This window comes from Galeopterus variegatus, unplaced genomic scaffold, assembly GCF_000696425.1.
Source record: "Galeopterus variegatus unplaced genomic scaffold, G_variegatus-3.0.2 Scaffold354, whole genome shotgun sequence".
In the NCBI taxonomy this organism is placed as follows: Eukaryota; Metazoa; Chordata; class Mammalia; order Dermoptera; family Cynocephalidae; genus Galeopterus; species Galeopterus variegatus.
This window is the reverse complement of record NW_007726465.1, coordinates 409245-427088: the sequence shown is the minus strand read 5'-3', so window position 1 is coordinate 427088 and position 17844 is coordinate 409245. Positions and strand designations below refer to the sequence as shown.

Sequence of the window (17844 nt, the reverse complement as noted above, 5' to 3'; positions counted from 1 at the left end):
ACACTTATACACGTAAGTTTAAATGTAATGTTTATCCATGTATCACCTGAAATCATTTTGAGTATCACTATACGTACCACACTCTGGTAAACACTAATTTGTATAGGTGGAAATAACTACCAAAAGAGTAACAAGAGATTGCCTCGGGGTGTGGGACTGAGGGGTGGGGAGACTTGTTTTTCATCAAAAGCACCTCCATGTATATGTATTGCTTTACTAAACAGGAAATATTTAAACTAAGTAAAAGAAACTAAAATTCTGTCACACTAAATCACTTATATTCTGCCTGGCAAAGTGTATCACTTGTATTCTGGCTGGCAAAATAGTATGCACAAAATAACTACCCCCAAATATTTCTATATTTCATACCTATTCCCTATGATTTTATTTCAGCCCCACACTTGTGTTGCTCAAAACTGACATGCATGCACCCAAATTCATTCACAAAGTTTTAGGAAAAAAGACAGTTACCCACTGCAAAATGAAAACTTTCAATGTTTTATTTTTGACTGCAGCTGTTTACAGAAATATAGTTGCGAGTATACAAATGTTCCAATAGAAGCAAAATATCTTTTTAATATTTAACAAGTTATCACAGATAGCTAAAAACATAGATGCAAATGAAATTCCCCCAGAGAACAAACTGTAAATATCTGGTATCAGTGCTCTGAAATCCCAACTATGAAAGCCATATACACAAAAATGTAACCCTTATGTCATTGCAGGACAATGGAAGAAGGCAGTTCAGTGGTTGATCAGTGTGCTCAAGCAAATTAAATAAAAATTTAAAATGGCAGAATGGTAGCTAAACCACTTAAGAACAGGTTAATGAAATATTTGTAGTGTATTTATTAAAAGACTAAGTAAAAGAAGTCAATGAAACTAGTAAAAGTTGTCAAAAAAGTAGCAACTTCTTGGAGCTTATTAGTTAGAGGTAAGGGAGCAAGGTGAGCTGATACATTCATTAGATCAAAAGAAATTAGCTCAAGTTCATGGGAATCAGTCTGTAGCTTTTAAAGTCACAATCACTTCAGTGCAGGACAGTTCTTTATTGGACACAGAAGTCTGATTCCAAACCCACTTTCAAACATCTGAGATCTTGCATGTGTGTGTGGTGTATGTGTGTGTATATGTTGTCCTGAGGTTTATTAGCTAAAATAATAACAATAATAACAATCCCTACAAAATATTTCAAACCAGAGAAATAACTTCTGGAATAGAGAGAGTGAGCAAGCAAGCGGGCGTGTGCAAGCATGGGTGATATGGTTAAACACGGAATTTTTAAAGGAGGTATTACAAGTTGGAGTTGAACAGAATAGTGGTAGAATGCTTTGGATACAGGAATATATTCTGCAGTAAAGTTGAAAAGAGGGAAAAGGGAATAAGAAAGGAGGAATGTAACTAGACCATCTCCTAACAGTTTGCCTATGTATTTGCCAGCACCAAAGGTTGTAGAGTAAGCCACTTACATTTCCACTGCTAATATTAAGGAAAGACAGCAGTGGTGATTTTTATAAAGCGAGTATACATTTATTTCTATTCTGAAATGTGAATTTTTCTTTCATGAATTAACTAATTGGTGATTTGTAAACAGTGGGAAGAAAATTAGAACAATTATGGAGGTACTGAATTACACAAGGAGATTAAAATGAATGAATAAACCTACTTACCTTGTGATTAGTTTATATTTACCATGATGTATACAATTGAGAAGAAATGCCCAAATTATATAATGCATCATCTTGTTTAATATTTATTTTAGTAAATAACTCTTGTCTGAAGCATAAGGCTCCAAGCTATATCTCTACTGCATTAGTTCTTATGCAAAGCAAGCTACTATTAAAGTATTACTTATTTTAAAAAGTAATAAGAAATTAAATAAGGTAGGTGCTATGTTGACCTGGCTAGCCATCTTGTTTACTATCCCAGATACAAATATAAATACAAGGAATGATCATTTTGCTCTGAGAGTTAGTCTAACCACAGCAAAATTGTGGTCTGCTGGTAAAGTAAGAGGCAAAAAAAAAAAAAAAAAAAAAAAAGCTTGTATTACACTGCCCACAATGTACCCACTTTGTGGATAAACAGGAGACATTAGCACCCGTCAATTATATTAGCTATTTAAATGTCATAACAATTAAAAGAAATATAGAACATTGCACCTATATAGTTAAATCAGTCACTTAATGTAAACTTTTAGAAAGTGGTAGGAAAATGTCAAACTAAGTTAACTGAGTTATCAATAACTAGACTGTGTACATACAATATACTGTATTTCTATGGGCAGTACTGAGAATAATTTATCATTGCCAGTAAATGATTATAGATAACCAGGTTAAACTCAATTTACATAAAAAAATAATACATAACTGTATCTGTATGAGTGGAAAAAAACTTTCTAGCTCTCACTAGATATAGTTTACACTAGTGGCTCTCAAACTTTAGTGTACATCAGAATCACCTGAAGGGCTTGTTAAAATACAGATTGCTGGGCCCCACTCCAGAGTTTATAATTCAGTATGTCTGGAATAGGGCCCAAGAATTTGCATTTCTAACCAGTTCCCAGGTGATACTGATGATAGCTGGTGGGCTGAGGACCATACTTTGAGAACCACTGGCTTACACAGACTACATATGTAGAAAATGATATACTATAATGTTCTTATCTACATGACACAAAATATACAGGAAGAGGCTGGTTTTAATTAACTCTCAAATATAAAGATTAGCAAGGTGAACATTTTAATGTTTCTAAAATGATATGCTAAAGTATAATCATTTCCCTTTACAGTCAATTACATTTCAAAGTCTTAAGTCCTACTACACAGTCCTTTTAGAAAATATCCACATAACACTTATACCAAATCAGCTATCCAAAATAAAAAGGGACATAGCATTCTAAATAATTAAGATGTATTCATTAAGAAGGAATCATCACTATATAGCATTCTTGGCTTCTTTGGAATGATTAAAGTGCATAATATCAATCAGGTATTAAGAATATTGCATAAAGGTTTGCAGTCTTCAGTGCCACTAACAGTCATAGAAATGCTTGCATGGGGAAGGTAGCTCTATCCCAAAGGTACTACACTCCTGACCTGTCACTGATGGCCTTTTTTTCAAGCACCATCACTGTGGTAATCAGCTGTAATAGATGCAAAAATAACCAAAAGGAAGGACACTCAATACAATTGTATCTGGTCAAAAGGAATTATTATCTTAGGTCTGGAGGGACACATATATAACTTCTTCCTCATTTCCTTTGACACTATTTTTCCTAGGCAAATTAACTGAGTTTCTGATGGGCAAGAAGTACACTATAATGAACTACTTTGCCCTGTCTAGTTAGAAAAATTGACATTACCAGGCCTTACTTAAACTATGTTTTCATGGTTTATTTTCATCTAATTGATATCAGAAAAGATGCTTTAAACACTTCCTTCCTAAAATTTAGCTACACGCATTTGTGTGCAGGGAGTCAGTAAAATTCTCATTAGTATTCAGATAAGACCTATCATTAGTTGGTTGAGATGAAGAAAAGTTATAGTTAATTCATATAAAGCCTAAACAGTATAATTCTGTAATCCTTTACTTACCCTTTCCCAAAGGAACAATTCTAGCAATGCGTTTTTTTTTTTTATTATTCTTAAGCCAAAGAGACTTATGAAGTTGTTTTCTATGGTGACCAAAAAATGAAGAAAAGGATGTCTAAATGGAAAAAGTGAAAGTTGGGACCTGTTAAAACTATTTACATGTTTTTGGCAATAGTGAAAAATGAAACCGTAAGAAGGGGGCACTATCATGGTAAAAAGGCACTTTTTCATAAGCATTTAATCTAGATATAAAATACTAATTTAAAAATTTTCCTGAAAGAGAAAGTGGAGTAAAAATAGAATTTTATTAATAAATGAGATTAGAACGGAATGAAAATAAATAGGGATTAAAGAAGTAATTAGAGCACTGGGGGAATTCACAAATGATATTATATTCTCATATTTACTACATTATGAACATTATCTCTACCAACATAATTTAGCTCTAGCAACACAAATAGGCAGAGGAAAAATCCTCTTTTTAATAACTGTTATGAGATTCTACTATGCCACTTACTAGGGTACATACTCTAAGTTATTTGTCTAATGTGTCTGCTGAACTCCACAGTCTCTCTCATTCATTGAGTCCCTCCACATAGCCAAAGGCATGCGATATAAGATGGCTGTCTTGGATAGGGATAAAGCCTATTGTCATGGAGCAGAGTAAAGCTAAAAGACCCTAAATAATTTTCAGTTAATTAAAAAAAATCAATTAGGAAACAGTTATTATGACAGAAATTCTCACCAGGAATATGAAAATTTCTCAGATTACACCTAGTGAATATTTATAATCATATTGAATTTGAGACTTTAATTATGAAATAATTTTATTCTGGTCCTTATTTGTTGATGCATCTAACAGATTTCACTTTTCCAAAACAGTTATAATGGCCTAAATGGTCAAAAGGAACTACCATCTTAGTTCTGGAGGGACGCAGATATAACTTCTTCCTCATTTCCTTTGACACTATTTTTGCTACATAGGTTAGCTGAGGTTTTAATGGGCAAGAAATGCACTAGAATGAAATTCCAAACTATAGGCATATGACACTACCAAAAAAAGAAAAAAAGCAAGTTCAGAAGGATGTAAGGATGGAAGAATGGAAGGAAGGAAGGAAAAACCTCTCATTAATACTGCTTCTTTAATAAACAGAACTCTTTAAAAACCTGTTCTAGGGAGACTAGATAAAACAAATTTGCATTGGCTAAATAACAACATGATGATACTCTAATCACAAAGGTAACTAAAGCTCAGAAGCAAAATATGCTGTGTGATTATCTTCTCTCATGTTGGTGTGGATATATAATGGAATGACAATAAGGAATAAAACATACACCCACCCACCCACACACACACACACACATACACACACACACACACACACAGATAAGCTCCAAGCATTAATGTGAGTTGCTAAAAGTAAGAACATTTGAATGTTACATTATAAAGAAATAAAATGTGGTTCACAGTTTATTTAGGTCCTTCTGCCATAAATAAATTTAATAAATTGTTGTTTCCAAGGCCTTTGCTGGCTCACTGATTCTCTCCCATATGTAAATATAACTTGTAACAGTAATTTGAGAAACTGCATTATTAGCACAAGTATCAACCACTGAGCTAACTCTTCAACAAGACAAATACTCTTCGTAACCAAATTGTATATTCAGAATGTTGTACTTAACATTGTTGACCTTTAGGGATAAGGAACATTTAACAATGTTAAAAAAAAAAAAAGAAAGAAAAACTATCATTATTGAATAAAAATATGATAGCATAGAACAGCCCTTGTATAAATAACCACAAAATTTATGAGAATAAAAATTGGGTTTTCTGCCTCCACACAATCAAACCACTACAGTTCAGGTATATGTTCTGCTCTAAACTTAGATATTATAAAACAGAAAATTGGTCCCAGTGACTTGGCATTGCCAATCAGCATTTTACAATGATAAACTTCTTGCTAGATCACAGAATAGAAGTCAGCACACAAGCCAGTCTTCTTGCCACCACTTCATCCACAGTGCAGTATTAATGAAGATTCTAATTGGAATTGGTGAGCAAATAGACACTTCTTGAATCTTCTATATAATTTCTTATAAAAAATTCAGAAAATTTAGAAATAAACTTCCAGTTTTTAGTTTTTACTTCTTTTTATACCTGCCAGGTTTGCTTTCTCTGACATTACAGTCGACCCTCTAGGATTAGAGTTTTACATTTTAAAACTGAAGCACTGGATTGTGTAGCTGATCCTTTTCATAACCTGAATTACATTGGGTAATTTTCCCTAATAGGGGCTGAGGAAGAAGAGAGATATTAAGGAAAATACTTTTGGTTCAGAGAATTTATAAAGGAGCTCTGTATATTAATTACAAGATGGGGAAAATGTTATTAAAATTACAAACATGTTTTTTTTTTAGTGTCTTTATAAATAAAAGGCATAGAATACAGAAAGCCAATTAATAATAACAACAACAATAATAAAATATTAAATATATAGTGAGCAAAGACTGAATGGCTCATTCTTGTGAAACACCATTTGACACAGTGCCTTGATGGGTTTCCTTACTCTAATATTTTGCTGAGTGAAAGATCCAGCAAACACACAGTAAGCTGCCTTTAGCCCACTAATAACATTAAGGAACTGCCTGATGGAATGGCCACAGATGAACAGATCATTTGTTTCAAAAGATACTTAAATACTCAATAAAGACATAACAAACCCTCCCCCCCTCACTGTTATCAGACGCCACGTTGTGGTAGAACATCAGACAAACTCACAAATTTACCACAAAAATGTGTGGCAAAAAAAGAATAGTTTATATATGTATATATATATATAAATTTCTATATTTATGCCAATGTACTCACTCAGTACAAATAGCAAAATAGTATACCATTTCCTAAATACAAAATATAGCTTTCCAAAAAAATGAAACACGCATTAGATATAAACCATCCAAAACTTGAACGATTGAAAACTGTATTCAAAATTAAATGACCCAGAGTAGGTCTCTTTCTGAAAAGTTCCCTTCATATCGGCAAAAAGCCTGTACTACTGAAAACGTAATTCAATGCCTCTCAATCAGAGAGAGAAAAAAAGTAAGGGTTAGGGGTGGTGAGAAGAATATATAAGAATAAAGAGAGAAAAACAAAGAAGAGCACATTCAAATAACAAAGGAAGACCATCACAAAAAGGGGGAAAATCTGGCTATATAAACAAAACCAACACCACAATTCCACACAGTTAAAACTAAATGTATAGGAGAGAGAAAAAAAAAAAAAAATCAAACAGAAAAGTAGTTTTCAACAACAATTAACAGGCTATTTTTTGTACACTTATAAATTAAACAGACAAGGATACCAAAACATTATACCAACACACAGAAGCCACACACGTTGGCCTTACACTGCATTGACAGCTTTCCACATGCCAAAAGGAAAATGAGACATAAGCATGTGTCCAGACACAGGTGGTAGTGAGAAGCAGGCATCCCATGGGTGGCAAGAACACCCAAAACTGTAGAACTAATGCTACAACTGCAAGTTCTGGAGTGTTATTTTGCTCTTTATAGATGTAACACAAGTTAATTCTTCATTTTAAGTCAATGATATGACCCTGTAAAGCCTAAGGCTTGTGGGAACCATCAGGTGAGTGACTACTTCAAACTGTAAAGCACTGAGGTGACAAGTGAATTACACTCACTGCAGCTCAGGAAGAAGTGATGTTTCAAAAAATTTTACTTTGCCTTTTTTTAAAATTAAAATTTATACTGTTTACTATCAGAGGGAAAAATTTGTAGACTTCAGAACAGCACCGTTCATGGAAAAAAATGCATTGTTTCTCAGGAATCAACTTTTAATAATTCCTAACAGAGTACTCCCTGCCTTGTGCTGCAGGATTGCTAGGTCACCGTAGATTAAAGTGGACTTTTCCTTTAAGTTGCTACAGGGTCACAAAGCCAGTAGTTTATTAGTAGTTGTCTAAAATAAAGTGAAAAACATAATATAGACACATACAAAAAGAGAATAACAGCCTAAGTCTGGGATAAAAAGAAAACAGATTCCAATTACTCTGTCACTTTAAACTAACTGTAGGAGGATATAAGAAAAGAATTTAACATATATTATCCCCTTCAATTTTTATAGAGCAAGATAATTATTTTTCTATGCACAGTTATGGCTAAACCCCTTAGTAAAAAGAGAGAACTAACAACCGTCTGAAAAATAAAATCAATAGCATTCCAGCTGTCCCCAGTTTTGTAAGTATGTCATCTGCCTTTGTGTTAAATCAAGAGTCTCTTATTTGTGTAGAGTTCTTAATACAGCTTATTTGTCAGAATGTTACCCCTTCAGTTTCTCCATTAAAACTGAAAAAAGATTCCTTCACTTTGGCCAGCAGCTGTGCTTTTTATATTGAGAAAAATCACAGCCTTAGTTATTATTGAACTTTACTTTTTCTAAAGCCATTACTTGACTAAAACAATGCAGGAAAGAAAATAATGAAGAACATAAGTAAACATGACAAGTATTATTTTCTAATAGCAATAATAACTGAGTGGTCCAGCCTTGAATTTAAACTATACTTCTAAAGAAATTGTGCCTCAGAAAATAGCAACAATTAATTCTGTCAGCTGGAAAATCAAATAGGTTCTCAGTCATCACTGTTATTAGGAATATAAAATACGAAAATGTTAACATTGGTGTCTAATCACGGCAACAGGCTACATAAGTGTGCTCTTTTGCAGTCAGAGGAAAATCTATTCATTTACTCAAATACAGTTTTTCATATTTTGTTTTGTTTTAAAGTAACAGTTCAATCCTCATGGAACCTCAACATCTCGGGACATCTTGGAATCAGGATTTTCTTCCTGGAATTTCTAAAAAAAGAAAAAATGAAATGTAAGTCCCTAGGGAGGAAAAGTATTTAAAATGTTCCTGTCATCTTGAATGATCCCAAAATATATTACAGTACTAGAAATGAAATTTTATCTTATTTGTTCTTCCACAGACTCAATATTTATTTATTGAGGAAGGGAGAAATGAGACATGATCATACTCAATACACAGGACAAAGAAAACACATTTTATACATTCATCAGATGTTCTGTCATTCCAAGGCAAAGAAGTTTAGAACCAGAAGGAATGCCCAATATGAGGTTACTTCAATAAGTTCATGGAAAATTCAAAGGTAATACGAATGTTTCCGTAAACTTTTTGAAGTACTCTCATACAGGTTGAATCCCTTATCTGAAATGCTTGGGACCAGAGGTGTTTCCGATTTTGATTTTTAAAAATTTTTTTATTTTGAAATATTTGCATATATATAATGAGATATCTTGGGTATGGGACCCAACTCTAAACATGAAATTCGTTTATGTTTCATATACACCTTAAAATATATCACAGCTGAAAAGGGCTGCAAGTGTCTTTTTTCCCCTGGGGATGCTGATAAACTGTGTTTTGTGAGCCTGCATTTTGACTGCAACCCATCACATGAGGTCAGGTGTGGAATTTTCCACTTTGTTGTGTTATGTCGGTGCGCAAAAAGTTTCAGATTTTGGAGAATTTCAGATTAGGGCTGCTCAACCTGTATTAACAATACAACTATAAGCAATCACTCAGAGTAATTTATTCAGAGTAAAAAGGAACCACCTTCTGAGGAAACCATATTTTAAAAGATTAGAATCTAAACAGTACGATTAAACCCAAATCTGTTAAAAAGAATAAAATTTATTAATGTTTTTCAAAAAGAAGCCAAAATGCAATACTTACATATCCAGTTAAAAGGAGCCAGTTAAATTGTTCCCTTGGTTTTGCAATGAAACAAGCAAATCAATCTTTTCGATATTCTGGTTGGTATTTATAGAGGATGCCAGTGTAGAATTCTCTGGCATTTGTTGAGAAAGAAGTGTTGTTACAGGCGACTGGCCCTCATTTTGTGGCTGGCCTGGCTGACTTATGGCCATCAACTGATCTGGCAACGTAGCTGGTCCAGAGGTTAAAAGCTGACTACAGTCTGCAGAAACATTAAAAATAGAAGCTCCCTGATTAGTTAAGATTCATAAGATATTTATTAGTTGCTGAGGAAATTCATTACTACATTCACCAGTATTCATTCAGTATATTACTAAATATAATACATAATATAATATTACTAAATATAATATTCATTCAGTATATTACTAAAAGTGGAGCACCTGACAGTACAGAAAAGGTTTTCATAGAATGGTACCGGAATTCATCTTAGGTTTCCTCCACGCAGTATAAAAATACTACTTTGCTCAGATACGTAATTTCCTTGGTATGTACACATTAAAGACAGGTTTCTAACTCCTTAGAAACTACTTGCATTAATTGGCTGCAATATTATCTGTTATTCTTACTTCATTTTCCTTTCAAGTTCATAGCTTAAAATGGGAAACACATTTTTATACATTACCACATTTAAGCCTCCCAATATCCTTGTCAAATAATATCACCATGTTAGATGTGGAAATACAGGCCCATAAGGGTCAAATAACTTGTCCAAGATCTCAGTCTATAAGTGGTAGAGTACTTGTGCTCTTAAAATTACTGTATTTTGCCTCATTCTAACAAAAATAATAATCTGACCATTTCAATTAAGTAATGAGAAACTAGAAAAAGTTTCTTACTATTTTGAATGCCAAATAAGAACATTCCTGAAGTCTGCTGAGATGAGCTAGGAGAATTCTGTAGTTGGTTCATTGTGCCTCCTGGAGTATTGTGAAATAAAGTAGCCTGTGGTTGGGGTGAAGGTGTAGCTCCTTGGATTCCAGGCATATTATTCTGAGGGGAATAAAGAGGAGACTGTTGCATGTCTTGTTGATTTATACTGGTCTGCAAAGCAGACATGGATGCTGGAGAGAGAAAGAGTGTGACTTGCTGGTCTTGAGAATTAGGTGACCCTTGTACCAACTGAATTTGAGGAGAGCTATGGAACAAAGAGGTCTGTGATGATTCAGACTGAGTAGGACCTGCGTTCTGAAGTGAGGAAACTGTGGACTGATTCTGAAATTGCATGGGCTGCTGCTCCTGATTCATGGGGGCCATATTACTTTGTTGGTGAAAAATTGCCTGGTTCTGTTGTTCCTGATTAGCCATTGGATTTTGATTTGGGTTGAATATCATGTTTGGTGGTGGTTGCTTTTGAGATGCCATTGTAGCCATAGTATTCTGATTACTGAATAAGATGCTTTGCTGTTGTTGCTGCTGCTGTTGCTGCTGCTGCTGCTGCTGTTGCTCCTGGGATGGAGAATTACTCTGCATGGCCACTATTGAGTGCTGTGACTGGAAAATTGTTCCTTGTTGGTTCTGAGGCATTGAATTTGGTGGAAGGGAGCCCAGGGACACCTGGGGCTGAAATAAACCTTGCTGGGAGGGTTGCGCCTGTTCTTGTGAAAGCATAGGGGTCTGGATGTGTGACATTGGAGCTTGCTGCTGGAAAGCGGCTTGCTGTTCAGGGTTTGCTGTTGACTGAAGTGGAGAAATTGAGTTCTGTGCTGCAAAAAATGAAATCTGTTCTTCTTGGGCTACTGTGTTAGTTTGAAGATTATTCATAGGACTCTGGGAAAGAAATATGTTGGTTGACTGCTGGTCTTGAGGAACTGAAGGGCCCTGTAACACAGCAATGGTACTCTGGGAGTGAAACATTGGAGGCTGCATTTGTTCAGAGGAGGTTGTAGAAGTCTGACTGTGGACAATAGGATTTGGACTATGAAAAATAGAACCTTGAGTTTCCTGGGAGAGGTTCTGAGCATCAGCAATAGGATTTTGAGGATGAAAAAGCTGAGCCTGTGAATGAGAAGACTGCTGCAAAAAATTCCCAGATTGAAGTGACATCATCTCATTACCTTGCTGGAATAAACCATTACCTTGTTGCTGGGTACCACTATTCTGAACACTCATCATACTTTTTGTAGAAGAAAAAAGGTTAACTTGAGGTTGACTGTCTCCACTATGTTGCATTTGGACCATGGTCTGAAAGACACTGTTTTGAATCTGTTTTGCTTGTGCTCCAGTTTCTTCTCCATCTCCTGAACTTGATGCCTGAAACATGGTAGTACCAGGGGTTGCAACCTGCTGTGTGGTGGTTGTAGAAGTTTCATTTCCAGAAACTGCAGGAGGAGAAGAAAACAATTCACATTGCATTTGCATGTCCTCATTGGTGGATAATGCACTCATCATGTGAGAAGTCTGCTGGTACACTGGTGATTGCTGAAGGTTTCCATTTGCTGAAGCAGTTGAAGGAAATAACTCTGACTGAATTTGGGCAGCTGCCTGGCAGATACTCTGTTGCATCTCCATCACCATTGCAGCTGATGATTCCATCACTTGCTGTTGCTGCTGTTGCTGTTGTTGATTAGATAATGTGTTTTCAGTCTGTGGGTGAACACTTTCAGCTCTGCCAGATATTAAATTATCTGGTCTGGTATGGACTGTTGGCTCTGTTGAGGAAAACATTCCAGGGTTTACACTATTTTGAATTTGACTAACTTGTTGAAAAATGTCTGCACTAAGCTGTTCTTGAACATTCTCATTACCATCTGGAGCAGAAAATAAAACTGAGGATAACTGTTGTTGTGCCTCTAGAACTTGCTGAACCAAGTCAACACTTCCACTGCTGCCACTAGCAGTACTGCTTGTAAAACTTCCCGCTTGCAACTGCTGAATGGTATTCTGTAGCTGACTCACACTATTTGGTGATGGAAAAATATTTGATGCAATCTGCTGCTGTAAAGTCTGTGCTTGTTCTTGTAGTGGTGACTGCTGCTGCTGCTGTTGTGATGCCTCAGTCAGTTGTGACAAATTAACCACTGTACCATCTGACTGTAATACCTCTCTAGACTGAGCTTCTCTTGTTTGAAACTGTGTAGCCTGTTGCAGTAGTGCATCGTTGTTGGGCAGCTGACTAGAAGCAGAAACTGCTGGAAAGGTACCAGGTTGTGAGATGTCCTGTGTTTGGATAGTTGTCAAGGTCTCTGGGTTGTATGCCTTGGCCTGAACCTGTTGTTGCTTTTCATTTTCAGAAGATAAGTGGGAAGATGATGGTGATGAAAAAGACCCATTTCCTGCTATGTTAGAGATATTTTCTAATGTCTGCTGAGTTGATCCAATTGTCTTTGCAGTCTAAAAAAAAATCCCAAAATTATATATATATATATGTGCATTAAACAAGCTCAAGTAATACTTCAAAAATTATTACTGTTATAAAAATACATGCAGAACCAATTTTCCACTCTGTATCATTTAGAAAACAAGTGCAAGACTATGATTCTCCATAACATGATGTTTGATTGTCATCAGGATATGTTTTTTTTTTTTTTTTTCGTGACCGGCAACGGATCGCAACCCTCAGTGTCGCGCCCGCACCCCGCTCAGCCAGTGAGCAGGAACTGGTCGGTATGTGGGATCCGAACCCTCGGTGGGAGCGCCGCCGCGTTCCCAAGCGGCGCACTGTAGCAGTGCGCCACCGGGCCCGCCCAGGATATGTTTTTTTTTTTTTTCGTGACCGGCAACGGATCGCAACCCTCAGTGTCGCGCCCGCACCCCGCTCAGCCAGTGAGCAGGAACTGGTCGGTATGTGGGATCCGAACCCTCGGTGGGAGCGCCGCCGCGTTCCCAAGCGGCGCACTGTAGCAGTGCGCCACCGGGCCGGCCCAGGATATGTTTTTTAAAAGTGTTATAAGCAAATGTAGTCAAACAAAGAAGTAGAAGAACAATAAACTATTGATAAGCTTAGGCAAATTAAGGGTAATAAGAATACATTAATTCTATGGCTCATGAATAGCAGATATCAAAATACTTCCATTTTGTGGATCATCAGTAACATTACAGGGAGAAAAACAAGTAAAAATGGGAGGGAGAATTATGAGAAAAGACTGGGAAATAAAAAGAAATAAAAACATATCTAATTCTGAAAATACTAAAATTAGTACTTTTACTAATACCACACACATCTCACAGATCTAGCTAACATTAATTCCTCCCTTGTCAAAATGTATATTGGAAGTATTCACTCTGAAAAGAAAAATTCATTAAGTGCATCTAAAGTAAAACAAATGTGAAAGAAATAGGAAAAGTAAAATATAACAATTTTTATATGTGAGGTTAAGATTTGGGGCACTAGCAATATAGCTTACCTTAAAAATAGGGGAAGATCTTTTTTCTGCTGTTACTTCCATTGGAGTAACATCTTCACTCTTAATCATACTGCTTGATATGAGTGGAGTGATCAGGGCATTAGGAAGAATATTTACCTTATCTAAGTTACATCCAGTGGTTTTCATTGCTGCACACACAAAAATGAAAAGTTTAAAGTCACAAAAAACCCAACTATTTCATTCTATAATTTACTGACTATAAGTTATGATTTAAAGGCCTATTTTTTGGCTAGCTGGTTAGCTTATTTGATTAGAGTGAAGTGCTGATAACACCAAGGTCAAGGGTTCAGATCCCCTTACCAGCCAGCCACCCAAAAGAAGAAAAAAAAGTCTATTTTTTGATGCTATAATGGTAGCATGAGATACAAAACTGGTGTATCAAGATGAACCCTCCCTTTTTTGAAGTGCACAGGCTTGAGGACTCCTGGTATGGGCCTGAAATTACAAGCTAAATATTAACTACCTAAAACAATTCAATTATCAAGCTATATCCAAGACCCTTCAAAGTACCTTGAATTATACTACCAAACATGACTAGGGCATATTACACACATACACACACTCTCACACACAAGTATGAGTAAAACAGGAAATCTGAACAAGATCATTGGACTGTATAAATCAACATCCTGGTTGAGATTTCTTGTATTATATAAGACGTTAACATTGAGGGAAACTGGGTAATGGTACACAGAGTTCACATTCTAATAGAATTCAAAAGCAAGAATAAAGCAAGTTGAAAATTACAGGATCAACTTAATATAACACTGATGGTCTTTCAAAGTGTTCTGTGAGACAATCCAAGACTACTTTTAAATGCCTGCCCTTTGCATGATCTGAAGTTTTGTCTCAAAGTTAGATTGTGAGTTGAACTGTATTAGCATTGGAAAAATCTAGGTGAAAACAGTTCCAAAGATGAGTAAATGATTCATTTCTCAAATTATTTAGTAGAATAATAAAACACAGAATGACAAAAGTTAAACGAACACTTTCCCTTTCCTCAATGTAATCAATTAACATAGAAATTAGATTTTTAGCCAATTGGCTGTGAGGCAAGTTGAAGACCAGAAAGTTTCAAATATTTTTGGATCAAAATATTTACAAATGTAGCTATCCAACTTAAATACCATATGCCATTTTAAAATTCTCTTTGTAGCCAGGATTTCTTCTCAGTATCAAATTAAGAAATTAACAGCTATGATTTCTAGGGAATCTATGTTTCTCTCCACAGAGCCTCAAAGTAGTGGTAAACTTTTAGATCGGGATTTGGCTGTGTGCTCAGTTCAGAAGACTCTAGCAATAACAGTAGGCTCCACTAATTGCCAATGGCAGACTCAAGTAGATAAAAAAAAAAAAAAGAAAGAAAAGGAATCAAGGGATGAAAGTAGATATAGTGAAGTGGTAGAATCTACCTTATCTGCTATGTGTTGCCTTTCCTTGGTGCACATCTATAACTACTCCTCAAAATGAAAGTAGAAGGAGGTGGGAAATACTTTCTAGTTTTGCTTTGGAAATTTAGTTGGTAAAACCTAAAATAGTTCTTATTTCTGAAAAAAAAATATTTTAAGTCCCGTCTAAAAGAGCAATGTGTTCAAGTGTCAACTTGACAAATTCAAGTTTTCTAAGACATTAATTTAGAAAAGCAAAATTTACTAATTACTTGGTGGCATTTTCTTTTTTTTTTTTAAAGATGACCGGTAAGGGGATCTTAACCCTTGGCTTGGTGTTGTCAGCACCACGCTCAGCCAGTGAGCTAACCGTGCATCCCTATATAGGATCCAAACCCATGGCCTTGGTGTTATCAGCACCGCACTCTCCTGAGTGAGCCACAGGCCGGCCTGTTGGTGGCATTTTCTTTTTTTTTAAAGATGACCAGTAAGGGGATCTTAACCCTTGGCTTGGCGTTGTCAGCACCACGCTCAGCCAGTGAGCTAACCGTGCATCCCTATATAGGATCCAAACCCATGGCCTTGGTGTTATCAGCACCGCACTCTCCTGAGTGAGCCACAGGCCGGCCTGTTGGTGGCATTTTCTAATGAGAAGCTTGAATTTTGTTGAGGAGAGAAACGCTCAAACAATCTCATAGCCCTTAAAAAGTTTTGAGACTTTATATTGCCAGGCAGCAATACACTAAGAGGAGAGTGAAATGGTTGTAACTGAGCTTTAAACTCTTGAAGATTTCCAAGCTGTGTCCTATAATATCCCTGGTCATGTTTGGTAGTATAATTCAAGGTACTTGAAAGGGTCTTAGGGGATAATTCAGGCTCATAGCAGGAGTCCTCAAGCCAGCGCACTTCAAAAAAAAGAGCGTTCATCTTGATACACCAGTTTTGTATCTCATGCTACCACCACAGCATCAAAAAATAGACATTTTTTTTTGCTGGCTGGCCAGTACGGGGATCCAAACCCTTGACCTTGGTGTTATCAGCATCTCACTCTAACCAAGTGAGCTAACCAGCTAGCCAAAAAATAGACATTTAAATTATGACTTATAGTGAACAAATTATAGAATATAACCTTCTGTGATTGGTTTTTTTCACTCAGCATAATTCTCTGAAGATACATCCAAGTCGTTGCGTGTATCAATAATTCATTCTTTTTAATTGATAAGTAGTATTTCATGGTATGAATGTACCACACTTTGCTTAATCATTCATCCATTGAAGGACATATAGGTTGTTTATAGTTTTTGGCTATATGAATAATGCTGTTATGAACATTTGTGTACAAGTTTTCTATGTCAATATAAACTTCCATTTGTCTGTGATAAATGACCAAGAGTATAATTGCTGAGTCATACAGTTACTACATGTTTAGTTTTATAGGAAACTGCCAAACTAGTTCTCAGAATGGCTGTACCATTTTACATTCCCACTAGCAATGTATGACAGCCAGTTTCTCCACATCCTCACCAGCATTTGGTGGTCTCACTATTTATCATTTTAGCCATTATGATGAGTACGTAGTAAAAACTCATTGTGGTTTTAATTTGCATTTACCAAATGGCTAAAGAAGTTAAATATCTTTTAATATGCTTATTTCCCATCTGTATCCTCTTCATGAAATATCTGTTCATGTCTTTTGCCCATTTTCTAATTGGATTTCTGGTTTTTTCAACTATTGAGTTTTGAGAGTTCTCTGTATACTTCAGCTGCTAGTCCTTTCTTGGACATGTGGTTTACAAATATTTTCTCCCAGTTTGTAGTTTGTCTTGTACTTTCACCCTCTTAACAAGATCTTTCATGGAGCAAAAATTTTAATTTTGATGAGGTTCAATTGTATCAATTTCCCCTTCTATGGACTGTGTATTTGGTATCAAGTATAAGAATAAGAATTGTTTGCCTAGCTCTAGATCCTAAAGATTTTCCCCCATATTTTTTCTAAAAGTTTTATACTTTTACATTTTACATTTAAGTCTGTGATCTATGTTGGGTTATCTACTTTGTATAAGGAGTGCAGTTGAAGTCCATGTTTATTTTTTTGCCTACTGATATCCAACTGCTACAGCACCATTTGCTGAGAAGTCCATCTTTTCTCTGAAATGCTTTTTTGCCTTTGTCAAAAATCATTTGGGTATATTAGTGTGAGTCTATTTCCGGGTTCTCATTCTGTGCTACTGATCTATCCCTCCACCACTACCTTGATTACTGTAGCCACACAGTAAGCCTTAATATTGAGTAAGGTGATTTCTTCCATTTTATTCTTTTTCAAGATAATTTTGCATATTCTAAGGCTTTTGCCTGCCTTTCTATATAAATTTCAGAATAAGCTTGTTTATGTCTACAAAAACTACTGGAACTTTGATACTAATTGTATTAAACTTTCAGGTCCATTTGGGGAGAACTGACATCTTTATTATGTTGAATCATCAAACCATTAGTATGATCTCTCTCTGCATTTATTTAGGTCTTCCTTAATTTCCTTCATTAGTATTTTGTAATTTTCATCATATAGATTCCGTACTTTTTAAAGTTTATACCTAGATATTTCTTTTTCTTTGAAGCCATTGTAAATTATATTGTGCTTTAAACTTTGGTTTCCATATCCTCATTGTCAATATATAGAAATA

General features: G+C 35.6%; 1 protein-coding gene across 2 annotated transcripts in view; it reads right to left on the bottom strand.

The window, feature by feature from the left end:
- Nucleotides 1-482: 482 nt before the first annotated feature.
- Nucleotides 483-17844, bottom strand: part of NFAT5 (nuclear factor of activated T-cells 5, tonicity-responsive) — a 79045-nt gene continuing 61683 nt past the window's right edge. For both annotated transcript variants that reach the window (XM_008567887.1, XM_008567886.1), the window contains 4 exons: nucleotides 13755-13903; nucleotides 10248-12741; nucleotides 9367-9610; nucleotides 483-8471 (listed from right to left, as the gene is read on the bottom strand). In XM_008567887.1, coding sequence (XP_008566109.1) covers nucleotides 9375-9610; nucleotides 10248-12741; nucleotides 13755-13903 — 2879 coding nt within the window. In that variant the 3' untranslated portion in view covers nucleotides 483-8471; nucleotides 9367-9374. The remainder of the gene's footprint in view (nucleotides 8472-9366; nucleotides 9611-10247; nucleotides 12742-13754; nucleotides 13904-17844) is intronic.